The sequence below is a fragment of the Furipterus horrens genome, unplaced genomic scaffold (genome assembly GCF_987537825.1).
Source record: "Furipterus horrens unplaced genomic scaffold, mFurHor1.1.pri manual_scaffold_9, whole genome shotgun sequence".
Taxonomy (NCBI): domain Eukaryota; kingdom Metazoa; phylum Chordata; class Mammalia; order Chiroptera; family Furipteridae; genus Furipterus; species Furipterus horrens.
Genome location: NW_028327179.1, coordinates 42,612,997 through 42,637,113, shown reverse-complemented (window position 1 = coordinate 42,637,113; position 24,117 = coordinate 42,612,997). Strand labels below are relative to the sequence as shown.

The following is a 24,117-nucleotide window of genomic DNA, read 5'->3' as shown; positions in this document are numbered from 1 at the left end:
ACTGTCTAGTTTGTCTTCTTTTCCTATAAGTTAAAGTTCATTACATCAATTTATATAAACATATTTCCTACTTTAAAAAATATATATTTCATATAGATAACAAATTTTACATGATGTGTGTGTACATATAAAATATCATTAAACAATTAGGTAAGTTTTAGAGTTGCTTGGGGAAATTCTGAATGGTATGTCCTAAGAGTGTTGTAGAATTAAGGATAATTACTATAAATATTTATATTTTTTCCCATATACACTCAAAAAAACTGAAATTGCTTGGGAGAAACTTAGATGTTCATTTTAATTGAGTATCTTAATCTTATGAATGAGTTTGATTCTCCAGCTCCCTCCAGACTCAAGGTATCCACTGCTTTTAGGATTAATGGAGGCAAACACACCTTACTCCTGAGCCCTCGCCACCATCCATGGCCATCCTGTGTAAATGTCAATGAGTTCCTTCACAGTCTCTTTGCCCTTGAATTTCCTGACATGCAGATATGGCCAAACAAAACCATTCCTTTAGTAACATTTAAATAATAATAATTATCACGTACTGACCAACTTGAGCATGATCTCAATGGGCTGTGTTGCCACATTACACAATTGAAAAGTACACATTTTATGAATTTGCAAATTGAAGATGTCCAGGTAAGCAGGGAGATTACTGGTGAGCACAAATTCAGGTTGAGAAAATAGGAAGCTCATTTTCTTTTTTCCTTCCTTGTCTGGTAAACACACTAAATTCCCTCATGGGAATATCACATAATATTATATTAGGAAAATTAGACCATATTTAACAATCAGAGAACTTTTCTAATAAGGATTGAAAATAAAAAGCACGTATGCTTTTAAGACAGGCAGCAAAATATATTTTAAAAAATTTATTCTACCTTAATCTAGCTGAAAAACAGTTCTCTGACTTTCTTTTTAATTTCAAAAGAAATACTGAGAATGAAAAATGGAATAGGATGGCTTCTTTGTATTTAACTTTTATAAAATTATCTAAGGTCCTCATTTAAATTTTTAGTTGGTTTTCCTTTATTGGAAATATATACATATATTCCTTTAATGCAAAAGTATACATCCAATAAAGAAATATGGTATATTTAATTTTTTAAAATTACTCTTAATTTAGAAATGTGAGTGCAGAACTCCGCTTTTCTGTGCAATAATGTGCTTATGGACCATCACTTACTTGTCCTCTGTGTTTTCTGAGGTCAAAGACAACGGCTGTGCTTGTCAACCCTAACTCCAGCACCTAGCACAGTGTCTGGACCAGTCTGTGCTATATAAATATTTATTGGATGCACCCTTAAGCATTCTTGTACTTTTTTTCCTTTGACATTTACTACAATAAAATAATTTTTGGCTTTCAAATTGCAAAATAACCATTACAACACCTGTGTCTGCTTTATACAGGCCACACAGGAAATCATTTATGCTGACAAAGGTGTTTAGAGAAAGTCCAGCCAGGAACTAGGTTTACAGGTATCATGGTAACTAAGATCAGCTTCAATCATTAAAAAATCTCATTAGTGGGAAAAAAAATTTGTACTTTGTCCAACATTGTAAAGAGATCTTTCAGATACCCTTATTTCTATTTCTCAGTTATCCAGGGACAAGTATTGAGTTCACGGTCCCTTCAGGCTCTTTCTCCTTCTTTCAACTCGTCTTGGCTGACATTTGACCTTTCTGAGCTTATGAGTATATTGATCAGAGGGTGGAAAGAGAAAATAAAAGAAGACAGGAACACTGGACCAGTGAAATACTTATTAGTTCACAGGATATATATTTTTAGAAATTTTAAGAATGATGGATGTATTACACTTTATCATTAAAGCAAAGAAAGATAATTGGGTTTTTTAGAATAGTATTCTAAAAAAATTGGTTTAATTCAGTAGCCTAAACATTCTGCATCTCTTTTTTCTCAGAGATAATTGACCATTGGCTACATGAAGCTTATGATATATATTATTAGCGATAATAGCAACTGCCATTTATTGAGAGCTTCTGAAGTTCTATACAATACACTTATCACTTTTGGTGTATTACTCTACATGTTTCACAAAAGACCTGGGAGGCTATTGTAAGTCTTCTCTAGCAGAAAAGGAAATAGTTTTAGAGAAACCTCACAACTTGTACTTGATAGGGCTGAAATTCAAAGCCAATTTTTTAACAACTTGACTCACTGGCCTCTTCAGCTTAACTGGCAATGCATTACATTGTCATTATAATTCTTTCTCACACTGACAGCTCTCAGAAGTTATTAAAGTGACTTCTAGATGAAAGGTATGATGAGAAAGTGATTTCTAGATCTCAATTGTAACCTAACACAACCTAGGGTATTTCAATCATTATTTACACTTACGAAACATGTTCTCTTTGAAGTTAAATATATACAACTGCTGTCATTCTGATAATGTGTCCCCAGTTTCTCTGGAGAAAAGGTAAGAAGGATCTGATCAAAGTGATTGATAATGTCTGTTCTAAAATGACACTGTCTCTTTGAAACAACTAATTATGCACATCAGTCTGAGAGGTCTGGATGGGATCCTGAGACAGGAGAGCCACTCATAACAAGCAACCTGTCTGAGTTCTCATATTTCACTGTTTGCCATAATTATGTGGCTACAAGGAAACAAGAAGTTTCTGGGCACTGGAAAGGCTGTGGTGACTAATCCAACTCTTTAAAATATTTAAATATTTATGCCTTTAAGACTTAGAAACAGCCTCTTTTGGGCACAGCTTGTCAGGATTAGTAAAAATGTCATTTTAATGTCAATGACAAAAACAAATCCTGTACCATTAATATTCTGGATGAGATTAAAATAGTCATCACCCTTTTGCTACAGATGGTACAAAATTCTCCTCCCCAACTAAATAACACATTTAACTTATAATGCAATGAGATGTGCCTAAGAACGCTTTTGGCTGAGTCGAGAGATAGCCTTAGCTGACAATGTAATGATGTAACTGGTAATGAGCTCTATGAGAAAACAGTTTCCTACTATTGGCAAACAAAGAATGTTCATATGTTCCTGATGCACTAGAACAGGCAGATTATGGCATCCTTTGTTGCACAGCAATAATTTTGTGATGCAGAAGGTAGAAGGACATGGAAATGTTTTAATATCAAGGTCTAAGTGAGGTATAAAAGTAGACATCCATTGTCTTTAAGGTGAGAGCTACACAAAGTACTAGACATCCAGATCAGTTTATTCCTTTTGAATAATGACTCTAGATTTTTATATCTGTAATAGAAAACTCAGGAGAACTTAAGGCATGATTATCACATGAGAAGCTAAATTAGTTTTAGTGTGAAAATTATGAATAAACAATTTAGTTATGTCTAATTTAAGGGTGACATTTCCTTATTCATACTCTTCTGTGTTTTTAATATTTTCTGGTTTTCTATATTCTATTGCACACATCTGCTAAAACTACTTAGTAACATTGTGGTTGGAACACTTTGCTATTAAGCCTAAATCAACAGACAATGACATGTAGAAAAATAAAAATTACAGCCCAAGTTGAACTGCAGGTGTATGTACATAAAAAGACAAAAAATAGGACTCGACAATATAGCAAAGCTTAACACTGAAAGAAAACCAACTCTACCTTGCATTCTGGACAACCATGACTTGACTGCATTGATTCCAAGAGTGCGAGTAAAGGATACAACAGGAAGTAAGAAAGACAGGAAGAAAAAAGTTAGGAACAGAAATAAAGAAGAAAATATGAGAATAATAATTAGAGGAGCTATACCATAACACACAAATCATATGGGACAGAAAATAATCTTAGAACCAAAGTGAAAATAATACCTCATGAGTGTAATAAACCCCAAGGCTCTGGCCACTGTAATGATTAGCAGTAATTTACTAAAGGGCTAGGAATTGAATCGGAGTAGTATGTTAGCCACCTTGAGGCCAAATCCCACCAAGCAGGAATGTCTTGTTTGACATTTAGGTGAGAAACTCACTCTTCATTTCACTATAATTCCCACTTGACCCTGCTTCACCAGAATGAACTGACATATTTTTGTTACTTGCCTGCCCTTTCTGGTAATTCAAGTTTGTAATGGTCTAATTGAAGCACAGTCCTGCAATAAATATAAGATAGGGACTCTCATATTGTTTAAAAAGTGATACTCTAGTATATTATTTAAAAAAAAAAAAAGACAGTGCTTTATTCTAATTCATTAGCAAATGTTAATTAGAAATACATCCTGGGCATAGATTTCCTCATATCCCATTATATTGTGATTAAATAACACTGAAGATCTAATGACTCAAATCAAAGGCAGAATGAAGTTATTAATTTGTTGTTATACCCATGTTTGAAGCATGTAGGCAAATTACAATTATAACTAATACATAAAGATACAATTGAATTAACATTAAAATAAAAACACCCTTTTCTTTAACTATATGGCTAGTTGGTGATCTCTAGAAATTAAATCAATAAATTAAAACTATAACAATACCAGCAATTCCAGTTTCTAAATAAAATTATTAGATAGGATAAAATTAAAGGATGTAATTGTATCCTGAATTTTATATAGCTCTTAGCAACTTTCAAATTATTTTCTGAATGTTATCTAATTTGATTCATCTGACAAACTAAAAATTATGACTCTGCCTACGTTGGCTCTCTCCATATCAATAAGAAAACTGAATTTCAAAAAATTGGTGATCTGCCTGTGGAAATATAATTAGTACATAGCAGATTTAGATGCAATGTATAACTCTAATTTGGATCCTGTACAAACAAAGCAACTATAGTCATAAACATGCTTTTGTATGATTCAATGCTTTTAAATCTGTTGAGGTTTATTTTATGGCCCAGAGCATAGTTTATCATGGTAAATGTTCCATGTGCACTTGAAAAGAATATGTATTCTGCTATTAATGAGTAAAATATTCTATCAATATTAATTCGGTCATCAAACCAACTAGGAAGGCAATCCTAGGAAATTAAGGATTTATACATTTAAAAATTATTATGGTTGTATGTGTTATCATGATTATTTCTGAAAAGAGTTATCTTTTCAAAATATACACTAAAATATTTGTGGGAAAAAGTTATCATACTTGACATCTACTTTAAAATAATACGCATGGAGAGAGTATCTGAGGGCAAATGAAACATGACTGACTAGGAAGTGATAATTGTTGAAGCTGAGTTATGGGAACATGCTGGGTCATTATACTGTTTTCTCTCTATGTCCAACAATTGAATATTTCCAAGTACAAAGTAATATTTGAATGTCACTACTCAAATTAAGTAAAAACTGGACAAAAATAAAATGAGAGTCTTCAGTTTCAGTCCCAAACTTTTGTTAATTACTTATGGTTCCATTATGCTAATTTGGCTAATATAAATTGTTCACATAAGGTATAACAATCTGTTGGGTCCAAATCATTGTTTTGAAACCATCCTTGAGTACTGATTTTCATATTAGAGCATAGCAATATAATTTATTATGTGAAAATTAAATATTTCGAAAGAGCACTTGCTATATATGAATAGTTTATATGTCAAATAAATATTCAGAAATAATTTTCATTTACTTATCAAAGTCTACATTTCAACTATTACTCTTGTTTTTTAAATTTTATTAGTGTTTTTAAAACACTGATTTGAAATATACATATAAAGATACATCAACAAGTCACTTCATGAACATTTAACAAAATGGATAATACATGAGTCTTATAAAATAAAATACTAACTTATGAGTCCTTGAACAATGGTTTCTCAAGTAACTTTGGGAATATAAGGTAATTCTTTAAATCTCCCCCAAATAATTTCTTAAATAATTTCACAAACTGATTGGTCATAACAAGAGTGGTTTTCAGAATCGAATTACTGATGTGCTCTCTCTCATTGAGGTGGGTTTTATTATGATCAATGGCTATCCTAGAACACTTTAAGGCATAATTGTAAATTTTAATTCCACCTTACCTACTAATCATAAATAAGTAAACATGACAAATGGATAAAACTAAAAAAATTATATTAAACTCTTTGAAAGAGAGATATTACCTGAAGAGAGATTATATCACTATTTTTAATGTCTTTTATTTTTTTAATTTATTGATTTAAAGAGAGAGGAATGGAGAGGGAGAGAGAGAGAGAAACATTGATTTGTTGCTCCACTTATTTATGTATTCATTAGTTGATTTTCGTATGTGTCTTGATCGCAGATCAAACTCACAATATTTGCATATAGGAATGATGCTTTAACCAGCTTAGCTACCTGGCCAGGGCCCACTGTTGTTTAAATCAGGGGATGCAATACTTAGAAGACATTGCTTCTTTACTTACCCTCGCCCTGGAAGAAGGTACACTTTAACAAAGGGGTCAGAATAACCATTGTTGTCTCGAGGGACTAGGTTTCTTGCTTGGAGAATATGTATTATGAGATTTCCAAGATCATAGTTGATTTGAAGCTTAAAGAAACAGAAATATATCTGGTGAATATTATTTTTTTGTTTTACAAACATATAAGACATTATCATTCAATATTTTATAAGTATTTTTTTCTCATAAGAATCATCAACCCTTGTTTCCATTTTATTTGAAACCAACAGACCAGTAAATGTCTAATTTAATCAGAAACTGCCAAGCACATGTTAATTACTAGTAAAAGTGTCGTTCATTTTTTTTCTTCTGTGAAAGTCCTGGCCTGTCTGAAATTCATTTAGAAGAAAAATCATACAGTGAATTCTAGTTGCATTATAAAACTAAATATCCGGCCTGAGAGCCAAGTGTCGCTGGTTCGATTCCCAGTCAGGGCACATGACTAGGTTGCACGTCAGGTCCCCAGTTGGGGGCACGAGTGAGAGGCAACCACACAGTGCTGTTTCTCTCCCTCTCTTTCTCCTTTCTCTAAAAATAAAAAAACAAATTATTAAAACAAACAAAAAAACTAAACATCTACTTTAGTAAAATAGTAAGTATTTAACATTCATGAATAAAATTATTGGGATTTTGAAAATAAATTAACCAGTTGATAATTTTATTAGAAAATGTCTTGCATTTCACCAAATAATTAGCAGTGGGTAGAATCAGTATTTCAAGATAGAGCTATCACTACTGAAATGAAAGAATATTTTAGAATGTGTAAAATTTCTTTTTCTATTACATTACGTAATATTAAACCTACAGCTTTTCTTTCTGTTCTGCCTGCTGTTCTAGTAGACAGATTAAGATAATGAAATCTTGTTCTTTAATTTTAGAAGCTGAAGAGGAAAGAAGAGGCATTGTTTCATAGATGCCTAATAGCTGTTGCAAAATTGTCATTAAATAGCAAAGGATTTATATTTCTAATAAATATTTGAGAAGACTGAATAATTCAAAATAATTGAATTAATTCTTTCCTTAGAAATTGGGATAGTATTTTGGCATCAGAATGAGACTTAATTCTTTTTGATGCTGTTTCTATTAATTAACAGAAAGGAAAACATTTGTATTTCAAAAGGGGAAATCCATAAATGAAAATACTAACATTTTTTATAACCATACAAGACATATGGTTATGTTGAAAATAAGATAATTTAGATGAGTCAATCTATATCTAAAATTCATAATTAAAATAATTCTTAAGTTTAGCATAATTTTGAACTTGTTATGTTTTGTGGCAAAAAAAAGAGGCATCTTCAATTGTTTTTCTCCAAACAGAAAAGCCTAGCGTATAAGCATCATGAAAACAATGTGAAATGTCACACAAAGTGCCAGGAAGGAAGAGGAGAAATGGGGAGTTTAGAACTGCAGTGAGTGTGTGCTATGATGAACAGTGAAATACACAATTATTATGAAATGTCACTGAGATTGAGGACACCTTCCAAATTTTTACAGAGAAATTCTTCCCTATTTTCTCCTTTCTCTGCTATCCTTAAAGTCCACTTTTAATTGATGATACACTAAAAAGTCTTTTTTTCAAAACCATTTATTATTGAAATGAAAACTTGCAGGCTTCCCTAAGATAGGATTTTCCAAAATTTACTCTGGTAGAGCCTTGGAGAACACTTAAGAGTTGCTCAGAGGTTACTTCCAGGAAAGATTGATATCCCCATGAATCCTCAGCCAGAGCTACTCAGTGCTGGCAGCTTCATTGCTTGGAGCTGACATAAGATTTTATTTAGAATAAGGTTTTGCTTTAAAAAAAAAAAAGTCATTGTCATAAGGAAATTAAACAAAAGGGAAGATAACCCAAGAGTTAGGAAGAAATGTCATTAGTATAAATTTCCGCTATAGAATTAAACACTACTGCTCAAAGGAAAGAAAAGTAACGTAAGAACAAACAACAACAAGCAAACAAACAAACAAAAAACCCAGCAGATATTGGTCCATGGGCAGTACGTTTTTTTAAAAAATGAGAGAAAGACATTATAAAATCAGAAAAGCCATCTTTCTTTTTCTTTGTTTGTTTGTTTGTTTGTGAAATGAAGGATCACAGTATGGCTTTCTGCAAGTGGAAATAGAAGTGAGTCAGCAAGACCTGGAGTCCATACATATTTAGGCTCCGTTCTGCTAGATTCTCAGTAAGATTGCCGCCTGCAGCACTTTTCCTCTATTTTCACTGTCACACTGCACTTTTGCTTTAATCAGTGTGTGTCTAGGTAATCACTTAATTGATTACTTTGTCCACACCTTTAAAATATCTTCTGTACACCACTGCTGTATGGCTTTTCATTACATAGTTCTTTCATTTAGTCTCTTCCTTATGTCAAAATGTTTATTGATCACCTATTATGTAGAGGCTAACTAGCCCTCGGCTATGTTCAAGAATCTTTTTAATTTTTTTTTATTGATTTGAGAGAGAGGTATCTTAGTTTTTTGTTCCACTTATTTATGCATTCACTGGTTGCTTCTTGTATGCACCCTTACCTGAGGTGGAACCCACACACTTGTCATAACAGGACAGTATCTTAACCAACAAGCTACCTGGCCAGGGTCAAGGTTCTTTTTAATTTAGTCTTAACTTATCTCTACAGGAACATTTCAGGGCAGCAAAGCTACCTCTTCATTTCCTTGTACCATTTCTTCTTCTAGGAACATATTCCCCTTTCACTCTGCTTATCCTCAAATTAGTTCAAATGTCTCATCCTTTGTGAAGTCTTTCATGAAAATTTCCTCTAGAAAGTGTTGGAGACACAGCTAAGACTTACTGTTCTCGTTCCCTTTATTGAAACTTACTATCTTCAAAGTTATTATTTTTATATTATGTAAATTCTTTCTATGTGACATTTCTTATCTACCCCAAACTATATTTTGGTACCACCTAAAACAAATGCTCTAATATTTTTGACCATGACCCACAGTATGAAATACATGTTACAATATATTACACAAAAACAGAAACAAACATACATAGAACTAAAAAATAGTGATTTACACTACTTTTCTTCTATTTTCCTGGTTAAAATCCACTAAACTGACTTTATAAATTAAAAATTGGTTATGGCCACCAGTAAGAAAAATATGGCTCTATAAGACTTGTTTAACAATTATTTACCAGCTGTTAGCCAGGAGAAGAAAGAGGATGGCATTAGACTCATGAAACTCTTACAGAGGCAAGTTCAAATTTCCAGGAGAATCTGTCATGTTTGAAACATATTCAACATGTATAAAATACCTGGGGCATAAAATATGTCAATACTGCTTAGGTGCCAGGCAATTTCAAGGTACAGAATTCCATTGATATAATTAGATTTCATAAAACATATTTTATATTAAAATACTATTCCATGAAATTATATTTTTCTTTTATAGATCAGTAGATGTTATAAAACAGTAAAAGATTCTAACAGTGTTTATAACTTCAATAGACCAGAGGGGAAAACAACCAAAAAAGATGGTATAATGATAACTTAAAAACAAAAAGTTTTCATACCTGAATTTCCCCCGTAATTGGATGAGAGACAACCTTTATTGCATCAGTAGGCTGTAACATTAAAAATATACATTATAATAATGGATAAACCCTTCATAGAATTTGCCATTTCAACTTCATTCTGAAATTAATTTCTATTTGGTCAGAGCACAATGCCTGGAAAATATATTTCACCCATTTGTCTGCTTCAGATTATGCTGCTTGCTTATACTTCTCAATACATATTTAATTTTATAGGAATATAAATCTACTTTTCATTTTGTTAAGCCTGTTTTAAAGCTATAATTTTATACCTGCAGTAATATACTTTCAATTACTGAAGGAAATAAATGCTTTTGGTTTAAAGTACTCCATTAAACTATTTACAGGATTTAAAGATCTAGAGAGGAATGAAAAAAGATAACTCTTCACACAACGACTGCCTAGAGATGGAAGTTATGAAAGTCCATCCTTTCACGCCTTTGTTGGGTGTTCAACCCCTCCCTGTTCCCTTCTAGACTGAAGCACCCAGGCAATCACTTTCTAATATCTCACACTCAATTATAATTCCACCCCATTCTATTGAAGTTCTCATTTTTTTAATAAGTCCATTATGATAGTAAAGTCTTAAAAACAGGAGTGTGATCTGGTAAACTTATTCACACTCCTGAATAAATGACTGTTTGCTGAGGTGTTGCATTTCAATGGAATATTTGTAGAAGGGGAGATCTAATAGTAGAATTTCAGGCAATGTGGCACAACATAGGGAGCTATTTACTGAAATAGAGGTCATCTTACTATAAATAAGGCCCTACTATCCCTACATGTACACATATCGTTCTTATTTTAATAATTAACTGAAAAAGAAAAGATCCCACCTTTTTCCTTCAGATTTTTCTCTGAGAAATGAGAGCAACCAAAAGAATACAGCAATATTCTAGGCCTTGTTTTGTGAAATAATTAGAGGAAAAAAGCTAATGTAATCATTGGCAAATGATGGTGTATGTTTTAAATTTTCTGTGCCATTTATCTTCTATTGGTTCAGCTCATTTATAAGAATGGTCATTTATTAACAGTGAAACTATGCTATAAACGATGAAAAGTTAGTTATTGAACAATTGTGTTTAATATTTTTTTTTTTTACTATTTAAATTTCAAGGAAAGAAAACTGAATCTAGAAAAAGGACCACACAAGTTCCTGAAACTATATCTCAGCTATAGATGGGGAGTTTTCTGAAACCAGGTATCCTTGCATCTCAATGAGTAAAGTTGGGGAATAGTTGAGATAAAAAGTCAAAAGTAAGACAAAAGAAAAAGCCAAGTGTGATTATTGGTAACCTATTTTGTTTTGATTTTTTTTAATAGTCATACTTATTGACAAGATCACGTAAACCTAACTAGATTTAACACAGAGAATAAACTTATGGACCATTTTTATTTGTTCAGGGGTATGGCAGGGAACTCATAAGAACACGGAGGGATATTTTAATTAGAAAAGGAAAAAGAACAATATCTCTTAGATACCAGGCAAACTACAGGTAGTTACATGTCAGGATTAGAGCAAACTACTTTTTATTCAATGATGCCATATATTTGTGAGGCTGGTTTTTGATGATTATGGTGACAAAAAGTGTACTGGAACAGGAAATGAAAGTATTAGTGAACAATCTGATTCCATAGTTTAAATAGTTGTGTAATGCCTAGCAGGTGCATATACCCCACTGATAAGTAATTTTAGTTATTAACCGTGAAACGAATACATATTTTTATTTACCTCTATGAGTATTATTTTTTCTAAAGGTTATCAAAATGTTAGGACATAAATACTGATTCAATTATTTGGACCTAATTACTTAATAAATGAAACTATTTTAGGTATTTTGGGGGCATATGAGCACCATAGAAAAATTACAGAGAATGTTAAGTGTGCCATGACCAGCAAAGTCTGGGAATCCAAAGACCTATACCATAAGAACATTTAAAAGTAATAAGCACTTCAGTTGAATTATTTATTTATACCATGACTTGAAAGAAATTATTCAGACTCTAAAGATAAAAAGAAGAAAGTTCGGTTAGAACTTCAGAGACAAATTAGCTTGAGGCAGCAAAATAAACATTCTGAAGACAAAAATGTATATTAAATCAGTGTAAGCAAAATAATTTAAAATAGTCTTATATACATTGCTTATGTAAATTTAATATGTATTTACTAATTTAAATTAATATTATACATACATTTATTCAGAAACAATCATTTAAAATAGTGTATTATTCATATGTTAATAATTAGTTAAGAAAAATCGTTTAAAAATTTTAATAGATGGTGCTCTAAATGTCTAAATATATAATTATGCTAAATATAATTTAAATGTATTAGTTTTAATAAATTTCATTATATTAATATATTATAATATTTAGTCTCATACTTAATGAAAACACAAAAAAGTTAAAACTATAATTCTCTAAATTATCTATAGAACATATGATATTTGGGAATATCATATTACCTCACTCAGGGATATGTAAGCTTCAGACCATCACTTAATGTTTCTATAATTTCTCAATATAAATTTTTTAACATTGTAGGATTTAAAGAACAAATAAAAGTATCACCTTTTATGCATGCTACATGCTACTGGGTCAAAAAATACCATTAAATTATTTATTCATTCATCAAAAATGTTTTGAGAAACTCTATACCAGCTAAACTGAAAGATAAATGCCAAAAAAAGATGAATAGGTAATAGTTCCTTTCTTCAAGAGTGTTAGCATATGGTTATTATATATTTCAATTAAGACTATATATATATATTTCAAAAATAATCAGATTTTATTATTGTTATTATTACTAATAAGCATTAAGTAATCTCTGTACCAACACTGTACAGGAGAATATAATGTGAACTACATAGGTAATTTTAAACATTCTAATGGTCACATTTAAAATGTACAAATGAGGTGATAAAATTAATTTGTAATGATATATTTATTTAATCTCAGTTATTTCACCATGAAATTAATGTAAAATTGTAACAAGATGTATTATTCTTTATTTCACACTACATCATCAGAATTTGGCTTGTAATTCACATATACTGCATATCTCAATGAGGACTAGCTGCAATTCGAGTGCTCAATCATCACATGTGGCTAGCAGATACTGTTATGAACAATATAGCTCTATAACTCTTTATTTTAGCAAAAATACTGAAAAAACTACATAGGCCCCATTCTTGGCATAGAGAATAATTACCACATATCATTAAAATCGATCGAGATCATTTCCTTGATGTTTGTCCTCCAATAGCTGTTTCCATCTTCTAATCATCACCCCCAAAAGTAAAATTACAGGAGATAAAGTTTTGTACCCCCATATTATTATAAAGTGCCATTGATGTTTTAATTTACAGTATTTATTTATTTTGTTCCTATTCTATGCAAGCCACTCTATTATGGGCTTAGGGGGCTAGATAGAAAATAGGAAATGTTCTTGGTTCTTAAGGAGCTCACAGCCCAGTTGGGAGGACAAAATAAGCAAACAAAGTACCTACAATCAAGGTCAAGATATAAATCGCCTTAAGAGGTGCATAAAACATGTGGCATTTCGGAGGGAGGAAAGAGGGAAGGAATGATAACTCTTGACTTTAGAGAAGGATGAGAATATGGAAAGACTTCATCCGGGAAGGCTTCCTGTTATTTTCCTCTTTATTTTTGTTTAAAGCTTATCCCTGGGTCTTCATTTCCTGCAGATTGTAGTGTAAAGGCAGACATGGTGTAGAACGTCTCCCAATTTACAACCATCTAGACTTCTCCTTTACTTCCTTGCCCCTCTACCTTTAGCACACTCATGTCTCTGGCATGCAATGTTCCATTTTTGAGAGTTTTTTACATTGTACTCTCTCTGCTTGGAATGGTGACCCCTTTTTCACCTTTACCAGATTGATTCATTAGCTAAGCACCTGCTTTCCTAAGACTGCTTGCCTAAGTGCTTTCTTTATACTTCTGATGACTCCCAAGGTTATACCTTCATTGAATTTGTTTACATATCATTCTTCATCTGTAATTAGAACTGCACTTCTCACATTTCAAGGGGATTCGAACTCACATAGAGAACTTACTGAAAGCCAGGTTGCCTTGTGCCCTACCCAGCATTTCTGATTCAGAAGGCCTAGGGTGGGATCTATAATTTGCATTTTTAACAAGTTCCTAGATGACGACTGGGAGCACACATCTAGAACCACTGGTCTACATAATATGCAGGGACAGGATTTTATCCATCTTTGTATTTGGGTTACCAAGTAGAACTCCTGACACTGAGGTGGTATCCAAAAATGTCAGTGGAAAGTAGGAATGAGTTGGAAACCTTAATAAATAGCATATTTAGAACCAAGGCTATCATAAAGATCTTTCACCATTATAATAATCTTCCAAGAAAACCATCTGACCAGGCCCTTTGAGAATGAGCAAAATAGGGTCTTAGACAGAGGTGGGGTCAACATGCCAGGTAGCAGGGATACCTTCTAAATAGGATAGTGATTCAGTCAGATCACTGTGTCACAGATTACACAGCTAGAGGATAGTTTAGAAGGAAGAGAGACTGGTGAGTGGAATTACCCTTAGACGATGCAAATGAATAATGTTGGTAAATAAAAATAATGCTTTGCTAAAGGAAATTGGTGAGTTCAAAGAACACATAAAGTTACTAGAGACTTATTAAGAAATTAGAATTCATAGTATTAGCATTCAGGAACTGATTAGACAATGTGAAAAAAGAGAAAATAAGAGGTGATGGTGTTGTTACTTTTTTTTTTTTTTTTTTGCTTAATTTCATGAGAGAATGATGATGTCAATTGCTGAAATCAAAAATATCAGGATGACAGACTTGTAGAATTATAATGCGCTTGCTTTGGAAAGTTTGTTAGCAGAGTTTGTCATGTCTAGGTTTTTGACATGGAAATACTGATCAAGAAATTATCTGCTATGTGGAGATATTGAGAAAAGAAATATCAGTCTGTAACTCAAAAGACAGAGATCCTCCATGAGGCAAGCCTTCATAATTAACACATAATTGCATTTTATGAAATGTAGTTGTGTTAAAATTTATTTTGAAATTGAGTCTAACTACTCCTGAATCAGTGCTCATGAAGGCTTGCTATATTTAGTTTGGAATAAGTCATTTTACGAAGCAATGATTAAGTCATCCTACCTTTCTTAAGTTGGCTTCTGAATGAAAGGAAGTTTTGGTGACATCTACTGTGTTTTTATACTTTGTAAAACAACCTTTTAGTCTGAAATCATATCGTTTTAACCAAGAATAACCTGTCCCTCTCATATATACGACCACATAAAGAAAAACCTTTTTGAATGTTAAATCAAACAAAAATTTTTCCAATATATTTATTGACCATGAGGAAAGTTTATTAACAATCAAATTTGAGGGAAAATTATAAACTGTCTATGTTTTCCTCTGCTTTTTAAAAAAGATTAAACAATTAATTCTATGCTTTTTAAAAATTCTCCAGTAACTTTGAAATAAAAGTGTTAGAAACGTTTGTCTCAAGAAAAGATTTGCATCAAGAAAACATTTATTAGTATGGGATTAGGGATAAAATTCAAAACAGCGATACTATATTACTGTTTTTTTCTTGTTTATTATTATTATTCTAAATTATCTTTATCTGTATTATTTTTTACCTTTAAGTTACAAAGCCTAATGTAATATATATCTTGTGTTTCTAAAAGTATGCAAAGCTAATATTTGATATACAAAAAGGCTGAGATTTACGCAACAGAAAGAAAGAAAAAAATAAGGAAATAACAAGCATCAGATCTATTTTTCAAGTTCCTCATAATAATGACTGCTAAAATACTTTAAGTGATGTAGAAATATGTCATCTTGATAAAACATGAATCAGTTATATACTCAGAAATGGAAAACATTTTTTTCTAGATAATTAGAAAATGAGAAAAAATAAGAGCACCTTATAAAATGACATTGTATTTCCTATCTCCTATTCTAAATAAGGAACAGGAAAGTAACTCAACGGTCACATGGAGCACTTCTCACCTTGCTGCTGCTGTGTTTCTTTTTGCTCACGGAGGGTGACCCTGGCTGCCCCGGGCTGGGCACAGAACTGGATCCTGCCGATGTAGGACCTGAATGCACGTGAGATCCTTTTTCAACAACAGAGGACAGAACCAGTGGTGACTGCTGTAGCGAAACCTTCTGGAGCTCTGCTGCCAGCTGCTTAGGATCGACCCCTGGGGATTTTGCTTTATCCACTACAACAAAATAAAATGTCTTTACAATCCTCAATTTCATAGGCACTTAATACCATGGAACTTATCTGAGTTCCTGATGACAACGTCAAAACATTACTTATACAACAAGCTAAATTTTAAAAAATAACCACAATGTACCTTTATGTACCTATTTCTGAGGAAGTCTAGAAGGCTTGGAGAAGAGTAAAGGAATTCTGAGTTACAGAGGGAAACTGAGGTTCCTTTTACATCTTCAGAAAAATGTTTTTAATGTTTTACATAGAAAATTGTACAAAGATAAAATATTCTATTTTATTCACTGGAATTTAACTTGTATGACTAGCTATTTTTCCTCCAAATCTTAAATATATCATTCTCTAAGTATATTTACACTTACAGAAGTAGGAAAGATTCTACAGGACTTGGTCTGTCCTATTTAGTGTGGTAACCCAGACTCTCAGAATGCTGGCTGTAGCGTGGGAAGCAGTCAAGATATATTTGTTAAACAAGGGAATAAGTGATATTTTTAATCTTACAACTGATATAAATTTATAAACTGTATTTGTTATCTAAGAAAGTTAAATCTCTTCATAATACTTATAAAATTACGTGTTGATTTTCATTTATTATAAAAAGGCAATCAAAAGGTTCAGGTGGAGGTATTCCAAAACCCAGTTATGGTAAAAAGGAATCAATTGTTACCTAAAAATTACACAAGACCAAAAACAAAATGGCTCCTTGGATTACTTTGATGGGATGAATTAAAAATGTGAATTCACATAGCAAGAATTTCATGTAACTTTCTTCAATGGGTCAAACATGCAAATGTGTTTCCCTAGAATGCTAAAAACATAGCTGCAGTGCTTTGACTTTTTTTATATTTACCTAAATATATAAACATCTATCAGCCTATAGCTTTATTTTTGCCTGTATCTATGTTTACGTCTGTATCTTCATCTACAGCTACATCTGCCTCAGTAATTGCAATAGGGTGACTTAATAATTTTTCAACTTTACAATGGTGCAAAAGTGATACACATAATAAATTATATGAGATAGTCAATAATTTATTATAAAATAAGCTTTGTTTTAGATGATTTTGCCCAACTGTAGGCTAATGTAAGTGTTCTGAGTACATTTATGGTAGTCAGCTATGATGTTTGGTAAGTTAGGTGTGTTAAATGCATTTTTGACTTAACAATATTTTCGGCTTGTGATGGGTTTATTAGGGCATAACCCCATTATAAATAGAAAAACATGTGTACTACATTTTTACTCACAGTTGAAAGCAGGTTGCTTTCACCTACCAGATTTTGGTGGTTCATGAAGTTCTAGATGCTGGGGATTTTCAGAATCTGATAACATATTGAGGTCCCTAAAAATTAAAACAAAAAAATTAAGAAAGAAATTGAGGAAGCCTGAGACAAAAGGCCCTTTTCCCAAAATACCCTGAATATTTTTTTCAGTAGGTAAATGAGAAGTGGTTAATGATATAAAGCAATTGCAAAGCATGCTCTCCCTTCTAACCAAATATATATTTGCAATGCTGTTAAAAGTCAGCTGATAAAAATGATTATTTAAGGTGAAATCTTTATGGATTAAATGTAAGTTTATTTTGAAATACTATATACATCCATGAAATCTAAATGGGTTTAAGTTTTCATTTAAATGGAGCATGTTTCAATAAAAGCATGAAAGGAGAAAGCTATTAACAACAATCAGAGACAACATTAGCTGAATTCTTTCTATGCTTTAGACTTTGATTCTGAACACAAGAAATCTAAAAAAAAAAAAAAACTTGTATTCACTTTATTTTCTAATTACAGAAAATCCTGCTGACTGGCAAAGGTTCCACCTTAACAATTTTAAATTAAAAGAGCCATGAATAGCCAAAAAATGGAAACAAAAAGATGGGGAAAAACTCACAGTCTTACACATATTTCTGCTTCCCCACTTTGCTGACTAATGATACTCTGCACTTCTTCATATGTTTTAGAAGTTAAAGGAATTCCATTCCATTCCAATACTTGCATCCCTAAAAAGACAAATTCAAGTATAATGTAAAAAATGAGTGCTGTTTTCTAGTCTGGGTCCATAGGGCATAGAAGACATTGCTTTGCATTAACAAACCAACTCAGCACACCATTTTAGAGAACATCAGTTCAAGTTCTCCAGAACATTAATGCCAAAACCACTTGTAGTTTGATTTCATCAACTTACCTGAACACATAAAATGTATCTAATACAACATGCAAAATGTTGCTTTTGAAAATTTATTAAATATTATCAAACACATGCATTTTGTTCACACTGCTATAAAGAAAACATTATTTAATGTATATTGCTTTAGACCAATTTTGTGTTGCATAAAAATAATTACAATGACCGAATAATTTTTTTCATGGGAACAAGCAACTAGAAGAGTGTAAACTTCCATTTTCTATTGTGGAGGAATGGGAGTTGTAGAAAATCATCAGGATTTTGTTGAGGAGCTTCACTTAAGAAACTGTTATGCCTTCAACTTGGCTAAGATAAATCAGTTTCCACATTGTGTCTTTTCTTCACTGCATGCCAATACACTCCTGAGTAGAAGTAACAGAAATACTACAGAGAGCGTAGCTTCATGGGTGTGTTTGTGGTCTGTGCAGTAGTACAAAGCCCTATGCTCAGAAGGTCCTATGCTTGCTTTAATGCTTTTCTGTTACCATCTTAAAATTCTTAATAATGCATGAACAAAGAACTCTACGTTTTTATTTTGCACTGTGCCCTGTAAATTAGGTTGCTGGACTAGTTAGAGGGCTTTTCATGTTCACTGTCTATCTAAAAAGATAATTTTCATATAAAAAAGTAGTAACATTTAATATTTCAACATTTTACATTTAGTTTTCTTGGGGCATTTTGTATGAACTGTCAAAGTAATTTAGGGACAAATATTTGGCACAAATCTGATGGTACTAATATGTGGCTATGTGACCTGGATATAAATGAGATAAAACCATCCAAAGTTATCATGCCCAAATATTTGTGAATGCTACCAGCATTATCTTAGAAAAATATACGTATGCCAAGTAGGCTACAATTAAATTTTAAAAAATTACTGTTGAAAAATTACATTTTCAATGAGCTTCACAGTTGCCTGTGTGAAACTACCTATTGCTCAACATTGGTTTCAACAGGAAGCTAAGCATGGCACGATTGAGTCTTTAAGTGTTTTAGTGATGTAATATATATTGATAGCACATTACCCGTTGCAAGCAAGTATGGGAAATGCTTTTACTATAGTGAAATGACAAAAGGAGTCCATAAAAATATCCATGATAACACGAACAAGAACAACTTTCCCATAATTTACTCCAAGTAAATATCTTTAGAGGGGCCTTGGGGTTATTTCAACAATCCCAGACTGTTGTACATATAAAATAAGAAAATTGCATAGAAAACAGTGGTGATACCACTAAAGAAAAATTTAGTACTGAAAGAGCAAAAAAACACACTGAAATGCACACTTTTTTCTTTTAGTCAGGAGTTAAGAGTATACTTATGAACAGATGACTCTGAATGGAAAAAAATTAATGGTGTTATAATCCGGAAATTGCATTGTTACTTTTCTGCAGGAGCATAATATATGAAAAAATATATATAGCTGCATTATCTTCATGCTACTTCTGTTGGATTTACCTGTTTTTCATATCTCAAAATAATGGGGCAAATTTATAAGACATAATTATCCAGGGAAATGAAAAATGCTTCTAGTCATAAAAAGGAAAACTATATAGAAACATTAATAATATTGCTGAAGAATATTCAGAAAACATCATGCCTAGATATTTACCTGAAATCATGACTGTATGATCTGCTCAGTCCCATGATACACCTGCTAACCTTTTCCATTCACTCAGTTTCCCCACCAGAGTTGGTGCAGTACTATTGTTCAAATGATTTTCCAGTTCTTTAACCCATTTATTCTTGGTTTCAATGGTGAGTATCAGACACTATAGGGACTGTGACTACGCGGACACAGTCATTTAGTAACACCTCCCCTTTGCATTGCCTCTCCCACTTCCTACGAATCCTACAAGAGCCACACTGAAATAACCAAGTGAATATTCAAATAACTCATTAGTTCATTAGATGGTTTTAATAATTGTGTGAATTAAGTATCTTGTGACTTCAAATACAGCATTTTTGAAAAATGTGTTAATTTAAAAATTCTATAAACTCTTTAAAAATGCATGCAAAAATTTGTTGAAAATGATCGTACTATATGAAAGTTCACTAAAACAGTATTTTACCAGTTAATTGATTTGAATGTAGGCATATTCAAACTTCAGATACTTTTTACTCTGACTTTGAGAAATAATTCCTGGAAGATAGTGTACACATAAATGATTAAATCTATTATTTAGCACTATGAGCAAATATTTACATTTTTTGTATTTAAATTATATAAACATGTATGTCTACCAATTGATCAAGTTTGAGAGTATACAGATGACTCACCAATTGTATCCATAGAAAGTACCTATTCTATTAATAGTTCCTATTAGAAAAACTAAGAAAATCTAAATTTTTGCTGAATGTGCAATAGTGATGATAGGACATGGAGCTCAAAATCTTACACTTGATAGGTTATCAAAATTTAAAGTTATGATAATCAGGTAATATTTGAATTTTAAAAATCAATGAACAGAATAAAACATTCTAAAATGTGTTTCATAACTTCTGAAATTACTTAATTTTGTATGTTCCTCAAACTGGCAAAAGCTATTCTTATCTTTATAATACAAAATTTCATGTATTTTATTTCTTTGACTATACTTAATATTTACCATTACATCAGAAACATCTATAGATTAAAATTGAGCTAACAAAGTCATAGGTCACTATACAACCTACCATATATGACAAAAAAGCTCATGACTTTTATGTACTTAATCCACAGACATTTTTTCAGTACCTAGTATGTGACAGGCAATACACAAATCATTGCTTTTTTAATGATCACCATCTTTATGCTGTATATGCCAATGTTTTATGCTGTCCTAAAACTAATAAAATACTATACTAGAAAAACAGAAATATCTTAGCAATTAGTAAAATGACCAGAAGAAAATTCAAAAGTATTGTAAGTATATGAAGAAGAGCTCAGACTCAGTAGTGATTAGAAAGTACAAATTAAAGCAATAATTACATGTTACTTAACTCTCATCATCTTGCAAAATTTTGACAGCCAGAAAATACCATGTGACCACAATGTGGGATTATGGGACTTTGACTTCAAGAAAGGTTATACTTGCTAGATCGTTTTTCAGGTTTATCCTCACTCTATGATGTAAGAAGACTATAGAAAAGTAAAACAACTGCTTATGTGCAATTTATAAACATCTACTTATTATTTTAATGGAAACACAGATAAGCACATCCTTTGGAGGGGTATGTGGCAGAACATAGTTTAACAAAGCACATGTAAACCCCAGGATGGAGAAATCTCCTTCCTGAGTATCTCTTTGTAGGGAGGTGGCGATTTAAGATACGACAATGAGAGTGCAGTAAATGCTCACAATGAAAACACTCTGCAGAGTTTGCAGGAAACAGACCACACCAGGTGTGAACACTAACAGGTGAATCCATCTTAAAAATCATTTGCCAAGTGAAAACAAGTGAAAAACAGGATCTTATCTAAGTGGCAATGACATTTATGTATGTGAAAATGATATTTACACAAATTAACATTATATATTTTACAAATAAATAAGATCACATAAATTGTAACAGTTGCTTATGGAGGGAAGAAGAGAATGGAAAAAGAAAATAAGATAAAAAAGAATGAGTTCATAAATGGCTGAACAAACAAATTAAAAAACCACACACACACAGGAGACCTTACATGAACCAATGAGACTGGTGTGCTATGAAATGAGAATCTGATGCAGCTGGGGTAAAAACAAACAAACAACAACAAAAAAAATTAAAAAATACATTATATATTTTTTGTAAATTGTTTTAAACCTTTTCTCCACTGATATTATTAATGTGACTATAGGTTAATTTACTAAGTTTGGACATCCACTCTCGAGTCCTTTATAAGCTAGTAGCAGCAGCAAAGATTCAGCCGAACTTGTCATCTTCCCTGGCTTTTTAAATAGTGAACAATTTCTGCAAATGAGTTTCAGAAATCCAATACATTGTCCACATCAGTTATATTAATTACTCATTCATTGTCAAGTTAGGCAGTGTTAATATAAGAGAAATTAATACATAGATGAGTGGATTTTATTATTATTTATTATATTTTCTATATTTTGCAATTTAACCTATTTATACATTAACATGAAAGAAAGGAAGGAAAGAAAGGTGGAAGAGAGGAAAGAAGGAAAGGGGAAAAAAAAGAATGGAAGGTGGGAATCTTTGATTAAAGAAAAAAATAATATAATAAAACATTCAAAACCTAGACATATTTTTTCCAAAGAAACTCATGTATAAGTATAAAATCTTGACGTTGGAAAGTATCTGATGAACAGCAAATCTCATAATATTGCCACTTTTGTCATTGTCATTATTATTGTTATTATTTTTATTCTTGGAACCCACAGTTTAAGCAAAACAAAATAAAGCCTCAGTATTCAAAATATATAAAAATGGAGCTACTTTCATTGAAGCAGGCTCCATGTACCTGGTTTTCTCACCCTCACTTCCCAGTTTCCACTCTCTATGTACCCTTAGACATTTACAGGGAACCCTGTTTCCCAATCTACCTGAATAAATTGTGAATTTAATGTGACCTCACAACTTTCATTAACTAGGACACTGTCTCTAGCAATACACTGGAAAGAAGATAATCTGAGTTTCATTTTATTAAAAATGGTAGCTGGATTACTAAAAAAGATGACCACAATATATTACATTTTATCTTTTAATCCAATAATCATAATAATGCTTTTAAATACAACAGTATGCATTTGTGTGTCTAATATTTAGCATTAAACAATTAAAAATAAAAATCTGCCTGTCTTTCAATAAGATTAGGTACTATTAAAAATAAATATATTATCTACCAGAAATGTGCTTTATGAATCAAAGTGCTGCTGATAGTTGACTGTTGGTATTTTCTCTTCTTCATAATCAAATATTGTTCACATTTAGCTTTATTTACTAGCTGTTATGACCTTCACCAAATTGGTTAATCTACCTTTTTTTGGCTTCTACATGGGAGATTACACTTGCTAAACCACTATTTTAGTTTATTTCTACTGCATCATGTGGAGAATATAATGACTATGACAGAAGGAAAAACAACACAACAGTTTGTTTATAATTAATAAAAATGCAATTTTTGAGCTGCAGGTTTCTATGAAGAATTTAACAAATACTGTAGAATCCTGAAATTTCCATTTGCTTTTTAATTTTCCTAATCTACAATTGTTTATTTTCATAAAAACTAAAACTTTCAAGCATAGGAATTGTGTCAGCTAATTTTTCTTTTTTGTATCCATCGCATTTCTTCTCACTGTCCTCAGTGCTAGTTGCTCAGATTCTTCTGGCTGGTATTGACTCCCGGGGCTCCTACGGCATCACCCTACTAGTTGATCTTCTCTGGGCATGGCTACATTTGTTCCTGGATTGGTTAACTCATGGGTTGGAACATCCAATCTGTAGTTTGATCTAAATTTGGTTTAAATTTACATGTCATGCAGTGCAAGTACCTAATGCTAATGCTATTTAAACTCAAAGTTGATTTCAAGCTAAAACACCAAAATTTTAGTGTATTAAAATATGCATTTTAAAAAATTGATAGGTTGCAATTTATTTTCTTTATAGTATGAAGATAATAGAATTAAACACATTAGAATTTTTTAAGTAAATGTTATAAATTTATATTCTTTCAAATATCAGTACAATTCAAAACACATATTTAGAAGATTTGGAGGTAATTTTCTACTTTTTTGTTATAAGCTATTGTATATTTTATATTGAGCAGA

General features: G+C 31.8%; 1 protein-coding gene across 1 annotated transcript in view; it reads right to left on the bottom strand.

The window, feature by feature from the left end:
* PCLO (piccolo presynaptic cytomatrix protein) overlaps positions 1-24,117 on the bottom strand; it is a 337,379-nt gene that overhangs the window by 11,012 nt on the left and 302,250 nt on the right. The window contains exons 11-16 of the mRNA XM_090286882.1: positions 18,065-18,173; positions 17,446-17,513; positions 15,945-16,159; positions 9,899-9,949; positions 6,328-6,452; positions 3,616-3,642 (exon numbers count right to left, since the gene is read on the bottom strand). Coding sequence (XP_090143008.1) covers positions 3,616-3,642; positions 6,328-6,452; positions 9,899-9,949; positions 15,945-16,159; positions 17,446-17,513; positions 18,065-18,173 — 595 coding nt within the window. The remainder of the gene's footprint in view (positions 1-3,615; positions 3,643-6,327; positions 6,453-9,898; positions 9,950-15,944; positions 16,160-17,445; positions 17,514-18,064; positions 18,174-24,117) is intronic.